This window comes from Marmota monax, unplaced genomic scaffold (assembly GCF_021218885.2).
Source record: "Marmota monax isolate L192 unplaced genomic scaffold, Marmota_monax_Labrador192_F-V1.1 WCK01_AAM20220418_F8-fsc00007, whole genome shotgun sequence".
Taxonomy (NCBI): domain Eukaryota; kingdom Metazoa; phylum Chordata; class Mammalia; order Rodentia; family Sciuridae; genus Marmota; species Marmota monax.
In genome coordinates this window covers 19245161-19258151 of record NW_026692781.1, presented here as the reverse complement: position 1 = coordinate 19258151, position 12991 = coordinate 19245161, and the positions used below count along the sequence as shown (strand labels likewise).

General features: G+C 33.0%; 1 protein-coding gene across 1 annotated transcript in view; it reads right to left on the bottom strand.

Annotated features, from left to right (window-relative positions):
• The window catches only part of Fsip2 (fibrous sheath interacting protein 2), a 77944-nt gene that overhangs the window by 39570 nt on the left and 25383 nt on the right, over positions 1 to 12991 (bottom strand). The window contains exons 10-13 of the mRNA XM_046447146.1: positions 10662 to 10774; positions 9845 to 9890; positions 6842 to 6954; positions 4610 to 4676 (exon numbers count right to left, since the gene is read on the bottom strand). Coding sequence (XP_046303102.1) covers positions 4610 to 4676; positions 6842 to 6954; positions 9845 to 9890; positions 10662 to 10774 — 339 coding nt within the window. The remainder of the gene's footprint in view (positions 1 to 4609; positions 4677 to 6841; positions 6955 to 9844; positions 9891 to 10661; positions 10775 to 12991) is intronic.

Genomic DNA, 12991 nt, shown 5'->3' with positions numbered 1-12991 from the left:
ATATGACATCCTAAGCACATGAAAAAAAAAAAAAGAAAGCAAAGGTACACAATAAAATTATGTCAAACTGAAAGTTTTTGCACATCAAAGAAGACAAGCAAAATTGTGCAATATTTTGTGCAAAATTTGCGCTAACCACATACCTAAAAGATTGATATTGAAAATACAGAAACTCAATTCAACAGCAAAACAATCACCAAATTTTAAAAAATGAGCTATGGACCTGAATAGAACTAGTATACCCCCCTCAAATACAAGACATATAATAAGCCAAAAGTTACATGAAAAGATGCTCAAGAATCAGTAATCAACAGGAAAATACAAATCAAAATTGCAATGAGATAACATTTCACACCTGTTAAAATGTATTTGAGTAAAGAGGCATAAGATAACAAGTGTTGGCAAGGTTATACAGAAAAAGAAATGCTGATAGCACTGTTTGTGGTTATGTGAATACATTTAATAGTTACAGAAAACTGAGTGAAGCTTCCTCAAAGAATTAAAAATAAACCTATTTATAATCCAGAAATCTCACTTCTGAGTATACACTTAAAATAAATGAAATCGATATAGTGAGAAGATATTTGCACTCCCCTGTTTATTGCAGGATTAGTCACAATAGTCAATACATAGAACCATCTTGCTATGATTTAGGTATAGTGTAAGTGTGTCTCCCAAAAACTTGTGTTCTGGAAGCTTGTCCTCAATGTGGTGATGTTGACAGGTTATGTGGAGCTGATGGGGTCCAGTGAAAGGTTATTAGATCATTGGGAGCATTGCCCTTTGAGAGGTTCTAGTGGAACAAGTTAGTTCCCCTGAAAGCAGAGCATTGAAAAAAGAGTGAGCCTGACTCCTAAATCCTTCTGGTTCCTGTTTCTCTATAGGATCTCTTCCAAATATGCTGCCATTCACCATGAGGCCCTCAGCAGTGACTGAACACGTGGAGCTGCGAGTCATGAACTTTTAGCTCCCAAACTGTGAACTACATAAGTTTCTTTTCTTTAGAAAGTAGCCAGTCCAAATAGTTGTATTTTGTAATAACAACTGTTTTAGTCAGCTTTTCCACTGTCATGACTAAAATACCAACCAGAACAATTTTAGGGGAGGAAAAGTTTATTTAGGACCTTACAGTTTCAGAGGTCAGTCCATAGATGACTAGCTCCATTCCTTGGGGCTTGAGGTGAGGCAGATATGATGGTAGAAGAACATAGTAGAGGAAGATGGCTAGCATGATGATCAGAGCAAGAGCAGAGCAAGAGCAAGAGAGGGACTCCACTTGCCAGACACAAAATATATACCTCAAAGGCACACCCCCAGTGACCCACCTCCTCCAGTGACACCCTACTTGCCTTCAGTTATGGTTCAGTTAATCCCAGTCAGGGCATTGATTCACTGATTGTGTGAAGGCTCTCATAACCCAATCATTTGTCTTTTAAACATTCTTACATTGTCTCACACATGAGCTCTGGGGGATACCTCACATCCAAATCATAACAACAACAAATACAAAGCCAAATCTAAATGTCTGTTGATGAATGAGGTTTCAGAGGGGAATGAAACTTTTTTCAACTGGGACTAGAGGACATTCATGTTACATTCTGGCAAAGAATTTGTCTACACTTTTCCCATGTCTTGAGATTTTCTGTGAGCCTGAATCTAAAGGTGATTGACTAAATCTGGTGGGGGAAATTTCAAGGAAGCACAATATTCTGGCAATGGCATGGGTGTTTTTGGTAGCTTTTAGTCAGATATGCTGTGAGAATTGGGAGTGAGAAGCAGAGAGGAAATATTTTAAAAACTTGCATTTCTTTTTCCAGAAAAATGAATGTAAAATTGGGATCAATGAAGGCATGTTTTTGAAGTGACTATCACCACTAAAAAGAAGCTAAGTACTTTGCAGAGAGACAATGGAAAAGATGCCTTGAGAGTATCTCAGGAATCAACAAGACCACACCTATCACAGGTTCAAGGATGTAAAAGGGAAAACTTTCATAAAATACAGCGGGTACCCTGCTCATACAGGGGTTCCAAAGAGGTTGTTACTCCAGGATTCAGTTTACGATGCTTAGCACCTAGGCACTGAGAGGTCACTATGTCCTTGGTACTAGGATCATAGCTACTGCTGGAGCTGGCAGCAGACCTTAAAATCATCTACATTGTCCTAGTTCTGCAGGAATGCAGGTTGTTAAAGTTAGGGGCTCAGGTGAGGTGAGATTTCAAAGAAATGCCCGATAAATGAGACAACATGCATCAGAGTGAAAATCCTTGCAGGCAGCCTCTGAGTGGGTGATACATGAAACTATGAGAAGCAAGCCAAAGTTGTTGTAAGGAAAATAAAAAAGGGGACACAGAGAAAAGATGCAGGGGCAAATGAATGACACAGGGGCCAAACTGCCAAGCTTTATTTATATCAATAGGTTACTTCAGCTCATTGGCATCATTAGTACATATTGTTCATTGTATTACTAGGCAGGTTACAGACTTAGCAATATTATGCAGCTTATTCCTCAGTTACATACTAAATTGCAATGTGCAATGCTAGGAGCTTTGTGTAGCTCTCAAGAAATTACATTGTATAAAGTTACTGTTATATGGGCAGGTTAGGCTCAGTGAAACACTGTGGTTGTCTAACAAGAGAGTTCCTTTATTTCCAGGAGCTGTGTGCCTGAGATCAAGGTTGAGACTGATAAGATTCTGAGATTAAGGTCAAGGCTGATAAGACTCTAACACAGAGCCTCCCCGTGAAGGACACTGCTACAGCAGCTAGGCATTCTGTGTCTTTGCACAGAAGTTTTCCCAGTAGCCAGGCATTCTGTGTCTTTGCACAGACACTTCCTAGCCACCAAGCATGCAACAGTCATGAAGTTATCAGAGACCTCAATCTAAAACACAGAACCCCTACAAGTTGTGATGAAGAAACCCCTGATTAACAGATGCCCATAATGAGGAACATCAGCTCAGGAAAGTTTCTGGCTTGGCTGAAGACAGAGCCAGCCTAAGTGAGAGACTATGAATTCTGCAACAGGGAAGGCCAAAGTGGAGGACTGCCCAATAAATTTCAAGTTTATATCCTACCAACACTTGCCATGAATGCTCAACATGGCATTACAGGACATATATTTGTCCAACTGGGTTTTAGTTTTCTTTTGGTCCCATCCCTCCTTTCTATTTCTCCTTTTTGAAATGGGAATATTTACTCTGTAACACTGAATACTGGATATATGTAAATTGCTTTTAATCTTTATAGGGGCTCATGAGCAAGTGCTTATATTTTCTATTGTCCCTACCACGTTCTCTCTTTGCTCCGTGTCTGCCATGACCTGAGGAAATTTCTTCTGCCACACCTTCTCACTATGATGTTCTGCTTAACATCGGACCCAGAGTAATAGAGTTGCCCAATCATGGACTAAAACTGTGAACTGTGAGTCCAATATAAACTTTTCCTCCTTTATGTTGCTCTTGAGGGTTATTTTGTTTATAGTAATGACATCTGACTAACACACATGCTCTCACCTATATGTAGAATATAAAATGTCAAACTCATAAAACAATAAAAGTCAAAGGATTCTATATATTTTGGTACAAAGGGACTTCTTATTTCTTACTGGTCATAAAAATCAAAGGCTTTAGAACCTAAATCCTGAAGAAAATAAAGTAATCAAACAACCAACCAACCAACCAAACAAACAAAAAACCCAGAATAGAATGGTCATTACTAGGGCATGGGCAATGGGGGTGGGCAGAATATTTTGGGAAAGTACAGTGAATTGGTACAAGTTTTATTTATACAATATTGGTTAAGTATTGGAGATCCAATATATAAGACATCTATAGGTAAACAAAATTTTGTTGTATACTTAAAAATTGTCAAGAGAGTAGATCTTAAGTTTTGTAACCACACACACAAAATGGCAACTATGTGATCTGCGATGTGATAGTTAAAAATATTGTATTGTAAACTTGAAATTTGCTAAAACAGTAGATCTTAAGTGTTCCAACCACACATAAAAGTGCAATCATGTGAGGTGAAGGATATGTTAACTCGCTTGATGGTGGTGAATTTTTTATAATGCATACAAATATAAAATTATCAAGCTGTAGTCCTTATATATAAATTTAATTGTAAACTATACCTAAAAGTTTGTGGGGAGGAGTTACAAAGAGAAAACAATAGATATAAGAATATAAGCACAAATTTCAACAATAGTTTTCAATTTTAATTGTCAACATTAGTACTAACTCAATAAAAATAAAAGATAAGAATATATAAAATTCTTTGTTATTATTAAAATTCTTTCTCATTATTCATTCAAGCCTCTTCTGTGCAGGCTTCTCTGAGGACCCTAGATAGACCTAGGCATTGTCTTCTTACATATTCTGACATTTATATACACCTACTTTTATATGGTGATTATAATACTGAGTTGTGATTTTTGCCATTACTATCTTCCCAGAACTATACACTCTGATAGCTCTGGGCAAGAATCAGGAATATTTTCCCTATATGTTCAGTGCCAGACTTAGCATGTAGCAAGAGAACAATAATGTTAGTACACACAGTAAGTAAATAAATTGCATGATTTACTCAATAATTGTTGCTGATAGTTACCTGATTCAGAGATATAGCTTGATTTCTTCTTGGTTGGTCTTCCACTCCAATCAGTATTTATCTCCTTCTACATAAACAAAAAAATTATAGATTCTTAAAACTTTTTCTAGAATTTGAACATTGTCTATTATTTCTATATTTAAATTATGCATACATTTTAAATTTTTACATTAAAAATTTAAATTTTTTTAAACTTATCTTAAATATTAATTTATAAGAAATGTGCAACTTTTACTATGTTTCTATAATATTTATTATTGTCAAAGGGTACCCACAAGACCATCCATATATTAATAATTTTCTAAGAGTTTGAGACTAAGTCTATAGTTGTAACTCACATCTAGGATTTATTATAATAAAAAATACACATTAGCAAAAGTAAGGGCTAGGTATAGAGAAATCCACACACAATCTTCCTTATTTTATCTGTTTCTCCCTTGTAAGAAGATAAACGTGAGTGTATTCTTTTTCTAACAATAAAAAACATAATAATATTATTACAATGTTCCTACCCAAGGAAATACATGAAAAATTTATCACCTGTTGATTTTATTAAAGGACGTCCTATAGATACCCTATACAAGATCATATTGTTTTCACTTTCCAGGTACAGTGAACCACTCTTCTTAGTAATGAAAGTAAAGCTTCCCCAGTCATCTTCCTAAACACCAGTCAAAGGCCAATAATATAAGAAGGCTCCTTTAAAGATAGTAGTTCCAAGGCTGCTATGTTATCTCTTTTCTGCAGAGTAATATTCAGTGATAACCTCCAATTAACTATTTATGGAATGCACTAACTAACAAGGAATTAATCCTCTCAAAGGGAAGAAAATGAGTGTTTTTGTTTATTTGTTTGTTTTTTACAAAACAACAGAAAAAATTTAAGTAGAGCTAGAAGGCAAATAATAGATTCTCTCAAAACATGGAATTTGGTTCTTCAGACTTTTCTAGGAGCCCAAACAACTCCAGGGAAGCAAATTCCTTGTAATATATTTCTTTTTTATTTTTTTTTCCTTACCCTGTGTGTAAGAGCTAAAAATAGGCTACAAGAAATACATTTTCTGACAATGGTAGACTGGGAAATATTTTATAATACTTAAAAATATTCATTCTGTTTTTCATAATAAGTTAGGTATCTGTTAACAGCTGATATTCATTTGAGATTCATATGGATATCAATTTAATAATATACACATTACCCAAAAAGGAAATGATAAAATTCATACATAGTTTTAAAGGCATTTTTCTTCTTTTTTATAATTAACAACAGAACCTTTGAAATATGTTGGACAATATGACCACTGCAAATGTCAGTGTTGCAAAGAAATATATTTTTTGATTCTTAGCATAATTAATATGGCTATCAATATAGTAGAACAGTGAACTATGATTATTATGTAATGTCAAATTATTATTTGTAATGAAACTATACTGTAGAGAAGCATATTGTGCTAACTATATGTTTTAAGAATTATGTATGATTTTGACTGTCAATAATTATATAGATAACAATTATTATGAGAGAATAAATAAATGTGGCAGCTTGTTACTTCAGAGACTTTATAAATAATGTCTCCAGTTTATCAAAAAATTTTTCAAATCATTCTAATCCTTATCATAGTTAACCAGTTAACACTATGCTGAAGATGAAACCTGAACTATGGATTGATTCATCTTATTCAAGTTGACAATCCACAGAAGAAATTTATTTATTTATTTATTTATTTTGGTACTGGGGATTTAACATTTTGGCGCCTTTTAACCACTAAGCCATATTCCCAGCCCATTTTATTTTTTATTTTGCGACAGGGTCTCAATACATTGCTGATGGTAGCTTGTGATTCTCCTGCCTCAAACTCCCAAGCTGCCACACCCAATGAGATGATCCATTTCATATGTAAGGCAGTATCCTGAATATGTTTTGCAACTCTCCTACAGCAAGTAATTGTTCACTGGTCGCAATGTTCTATATTAGTACACTAGAAGCCTGATCAAAGAACTGTAATTTGATTACTTTGAAGACTTCAGGTACACATTGCAAACTGCCATCGTGTGGCTTACATTTAGACAGAGGGTCCTAGGATTATTACATTTTTATTAAGGTATTATTAATTTCATGGAATAGAGTTATTCCATAAGGTCAGTAAAGAGTGATATTTCATGTACAAATGATGAACAAAAGACCATATTTCACTTATTCTGTTTATATTTGGAGAAAAGAAATATTACATACCTCTTCTTTTTGAATTGGAGCCCCTATAAATGTCTGTGAAGTTTTACGGTAACCTTTTGTGGGTGAAGTTTGAGCTGAAACAACTGAACCTCGACCTGATATGTTTATACCTCCTAGAGAAAGAAGAGATTCCTTTAAACATGAGAAGATAATATTGCTGGGAAAAGGGCAAATACTATTTTACAACATTCTCCCTGCTGCACATTTTCTCTGTTGAACTGACAGAATAGCAGGAATTACCACAATCAAGAATTTATTTGAGTTAAGGAAGTATCTCCAAGAACAACTTGTCTGTTTTGATGCTTACTGTTACCATCATCTTTTTCGCTGCTGTGACCAAAAGGCCTGACTAGAACAATTAGCAGAGGAAAAGTATATTTTGGAGCTCATGATTTCAGAGACGTTAGTCCATACATGGCCAGCTCCATTGCTCTCGGCCTAAGGTAAGGCATGACATCATGGTAGGAGAATGTGGTGGGGGAAAGCAGGTCACAACATAGTACCAGGAAGCAGAGACAGAGCTCTGCTCAACAAAAATAAAAATATATACTCCATAGGAACCTATTCCAGCCACACCCTACCTGCCTAATTACTGGCCAGTTAATCCTTATCTGTGGACTAATGAAATGATTAGCTTAAGGCTCTCAAAACTCAATGATTTCACCTATACACTTTCTTGCATTGTCTTACACCTGAAGTTTTGGCAGATATCTCATATCTAAACTGTAATGCTGGCTAAAATTTTCATTGGCTCATCATTTCCTTCAAAGGCAAGTTTGAAGTTCTTAACTTCTAACCCTAGTTTATTTAATACTCCAGCTTATTCTTATGAAACTATCCATAGCTCACTGCTGAAATTAACAGTTTTCATTTCATTCAGTTGGTAATGAACACAACATGTGACTCACACAGGAGAATAAATAAAACTGTTTTTTAAGAAGATTGCTTTCACAGTAAAATGTATGGTGGGTTAAAAGATGAAGAAATGATAGGAGGAAAGTTATTTCAATAGTAAAGCATGGAGAAACAAGGACAGAAGTAGTGGGCTAGAGATTGCTAGATGAGAGGATTGTTATTTTCTTCACACTCAAGTCTCAGGAGGTCATAAAGGAAATTCACAGAATATATGTAAAGATCCTAAAGGGTCCAAAACGGTTGACATAGCTAATAATCAGAAAAACCAGTAGGATATTCAAATAAAATATTTTTTGGAGAACATTTTGGATACACCCCCCACCACCAAATGTAAGGTATGATGTAATCAGATGGTATAGTGGATGTTTTGAATTAAGAATTCCTCTATATTGCTTATGGAATTTTAATATAATAATATAATTTTGGAGGTAAATTTCACAAGACAGTGAAAATATTACAATATAGTTTTTATAAAAATTTAGAACAGGTTATAATTATGATAGAAAACATAGTAAAATGATATATTTGTAGAAACTAGTAAATATTTAATATGTCAGGGAAACATTTAGATAAGCCACTAATTTTTCAATGTAGGCATCTATTCCTTTGCTCTATAGAAAATATTAGGAAGTTCCTCATGTCTAATGGAGGTGGTACAGATTGTACATTGAATTAAAAATAAGAATCAAATGGTATTAGAAGAAAAATCAAACGATGTTAAGAACTTAGTGTTTGATGAGCATAAGCAAGATTGACTGAGTTCTCCCATCATCTTGAGGATATTAGAGCTGAACCTGAATATCCTTTTGTTGTGAGGTTTAGTCCAAAGATACATAAAATTACTGCTAAATCCAAATCTACTGATTGTTCTTCGTAAAATATTTAACCCATTTCTGTATGAACAATATGAAATCAAGTCTTTATTCATCAGAAAATTGCTATTTTATTATATAGATATGTTTTTATTAATACACATAGATATATTAAGTGGTGTTACAATTAATAAATGGATTCTATTAAATAAGGTATATATATGTATATATATACATATACACAAGGTATATGTATGTATATATATATACATATACACAAGGTATATGCATATATATATATACACACACACACACACACGTATGTATAAAGAGGATAGGATAAAGAATACAGTTATACAGAAGTAGCAACTTTTAGATGTAAAAATAACAAGAAAGGCTCAGATAATTCAGGTTCTGTCCCTGAGTGAAAACAGGAGATTCATGAAGGTGATAAATTTATGTTATGTTAAATTTCAAGTGGTTATTAGCCACTATATGAAGATGTCTTATATTTCCTGTGTATTTAGGACATACATTGGAGTATTTTTAGCATATTTAGTATGTTAGTATTTAGACTTGTACAAACATAGCAAGTCACAACATTTTTTTTTGTAGTTGTAATGGACAGCATGCCTTTATTTTATTTGTTTATTTTTATGTGTTGCCAAAGATAGAACCCAGTGTCTTACAGATGCTAGGCAAGTGTTCTGCCACTGAGCTACAGCCCCAGCCCATGTCACAACATTTTTAAGTAAAGTATATATCATGGGAAAATGGGAAACTGGATGTATTGTTTTCAGGGACGAATGGTAGTGGAATATGAGGACAATTGTATTGCAGCCTCCCAAACCATAGTACTTTAGTAACTTACTCTACCTTCCACTACAAACAGGTACAGCAGAGAGTTTTCTACCACTCATGAATGACAAAGGGAACATTCATCTAACTGTAACTTAAGTAAATGTTCTCATTAAAATATTACATTCACTAATAATTTTGTAGCATCCTTTATTTTTCAAAATAAGCATACATTTAATAATTAAGCAAAACAGCTTTAAAAACTATATGATAAAACTATAATTATGGGGCTGGGATTGTGGCTCAGTGGTAGAGTGCTTGCCTAGCATGTGCGAGGCCCTGGGTTCGATCCTCGGCACCACATAAAAAATAAAATAAGGACATTGTGTCCAACTACAACTAAAAAAATATTAAAAAAAACAAACTATAATTATGTATTTAATAACAAAAAAATTATGAATGTTCTCCAATTTCTTACCTCTCTCATCAGTAATACTTGATTTTTTATTCATTATTCCATCTCTCTATATGATACAACATAAATGACAAAAACAAATCCATGAGTAACTGTACTTCTGAAAGAGATTTTCCTTTCTATCAGTCAACAAAATGAGTCTACATGCTTTCCCCTTTAGTCCAAGCAATCTTTCATAAAAGTTGTGTCAGGAAGAATATAATCATCAACCTCTTGGATACCTACCATATGGTCTCAAATTTAGTTTAAAATTGAGCCCAATATATAGCAATGTTCTCTTCCAGTATTCTATATTTTGTTTAAAGGCATGGTGATCCCTTCAATGACTGGATCTAAAAAGTTCAGAGTCATTTGTCTCAGAAAAATCCAACTCTAGCAATTCATACCCTTTCTAACTCAATGTTTATTGAAAACACTGCTTAGAATTACTTAAAATTTATTTTATTACAACATTTTTCTGTATCTGTTGCCTCACTAGACAATGATAGTGTCTTATTTATCTTTGAAATCTATGTAACCCAATTTCCTTATTTTTCATGCTTCTGACTTAGCACAGTGTATGATTAACAGTACATGATCAATAAATACTAGCTAATATCACTATAATGGCTAAGTATTTGTTTGGATCAGTTTCTGCTAAATTGCACAGTACATTGAGAACACAACTAACTCAACACTTTGACAGGGCAAGGGATCAGATCTCATGAATATAACCCAACATTCCTACCTAATCAGTGCCTTATCATAGCTCACAGAAGTAAAAATTAAGAAGATAAATCAATAACTACTGTGTAAAATTTTGAAACTTAATATTTTTTACCTTTAGTTCTATACCATTATCCTGCAAATCTTGATGATAAACAATTGAAGTTGATTTTTTTGTAATATTCTTTGAACTACTTAGAGACTGATAAATAACATTTGTTGTCTGTCCTAAAAGTAAATGAAAAAGTTAAAAATAACTTTATTGAAGTATAATTTAGGTACAATAAGTTGTACTTATATAAACTTTATTTTTAATCAACTTTTAAATATATATACAGCTCTGAAACCATCACTGCAATAAAGATAACATTTTAATTACCAATAAAAGCTTTCTCATGCTCCACTGTAATCTAGCTATCTCTTTAATCCCATCCCCCAACATTTGATCTTATGATTTCTGATTTTGTTCTTACTAAAGATTACTTTGCATTTTGTTTTGAATTTTTCTAGAATTTTATATGTACATAATGTTCTTCTGTTAGCTTTTTTGTCGTTTTATAATTTGGGGGGCCTGTTTTCTATCATTAAACATAATAGTATTATGTATTTTAATAGTTCATTCTTTATCATTGTATGGATATGTCACTATTTTTTATCCACCCATCAGTTGACGGACATTTGGATTGTTTCTGGTTTAGGCCTTTTATAAATAAAACTTTTATGAACTTTCAGATACAAATATTATAGGGATGTATATTTTTTCCATTTCACTTGTGCAAATACCTGGGTCATATGGTAAGTATGTTTAACTTTTAAGAAACCTCCAGCTAGTTCCAAACTGACCATCTAATTTTTAAATACACCAATCAGCAGTACATCAGAATTTCAGTTATTTCATGTCTTGCCAACACTTAGCAGAAAAAAAAAATAGAATCAAAGTAAAATGAAATAGAAAAATAAGTAGAAATAGAAAAATGGGAGAAAATAATGAAAACAATAGCCAAATCTTTAAAGTTCAGGAAAACAGATATGTTGGATTGATCAGGAATAAAGGACATCAATCAGCACAATAGATTCTACAGATAATTACTAAATTAACAACAAATCTAATGAAAATTGCATAGAAATCAATTTGAAAAGTTATGCAAGAGTCAAATTCCTTGAAGAACTCAAACTACCAAATCTTATTCATGAATAGATAATAGGAAGAATCCTCTATTAAAGAAATTGGATTTGTAGTTAAAAACTTTCCATACAAATTAAAATAATTTCATTTCTGAATAGTAACAAAGCTCTAAGGAAAAAATTAACTAAATCTGCACAAACTCTTTCAAAGAATTGAAAGAAATTCAAAGAATTTCAAAGATTGAATAAGTCTGAATGATTATTAACTCATATTTTAAGATCACAGTGATCCAAAATATCATTTACCAGATATTACAATAAAATAAAACCTTAATTTCTCCATGAAGAAAATAAATCAAATCCAACAATATATAATAAAAATAATGCATCATGAATATGATAAATAAATGAAGTTTATCCCAAGAATAAAGCACTAGTTTACATTCAAAACTCAAAGTAAGGGGCTAGGGATAGCCCTATCCCCTTACTGGCTCAGTGATAGAGCCTTTCCTAGTATGTAAGGGGCCTTGGATTTGGTTCCCAGCACCACACACACACACACACACACAAACACACACACACACACACACAGTAATTTATCACATTAAAAGAAAAAAGGAAAGAATTCATGTGATTATCTCAAAAATGAGGGAAAATACAAAATATCAATAACTTTTCATGTTAAATCCTCTTTGTGAACTACAAATAGAGGGATGCATATCATCTTATAAAGGCTATTTTCAAATTTCTACAATAATCTCACTAATATCGATGACTTTTCCTTAAGTTATATAAGAACATCACAATGAACATAAAGGCCATATCTGTTTAACATCATAACAGAAGTACTATACCCCCCCAAAAAAAGAAATGAAAATTAGTCTTAAATAAAATCATGACAGGCTACTTTTTACAAGTTTCTAAGTTGTTTCTAAATTATTTTTTGTAAGTGCACAAGGATAATCAAGTCAAGATAGAAAACAACAAACATTGGATGACTCAAACTGTTAGAATTCAAGACTTATTATAAACCTACAACAATAAAGAGGATGTTATATTTACATACAAACAGATCAACAGAAGAGCAGAGAATGCTTATAAGTAGAACCACTTATCTATAACTAAATTTGCCAGTGCAATTTAGTGGTGTTTATGCAACTCTATATATAGAAAATAAACTTGGCTTATCCCATCTTCTCAGATAGCTATCACCAAATTTATACCAACATTTAGACACAAAAGAACTCTAGGTTCATCTTAGAGGGTATCCACTGGCCAGAGCTGTCACAACATCAGCATTAATAAACAATAACACATGCT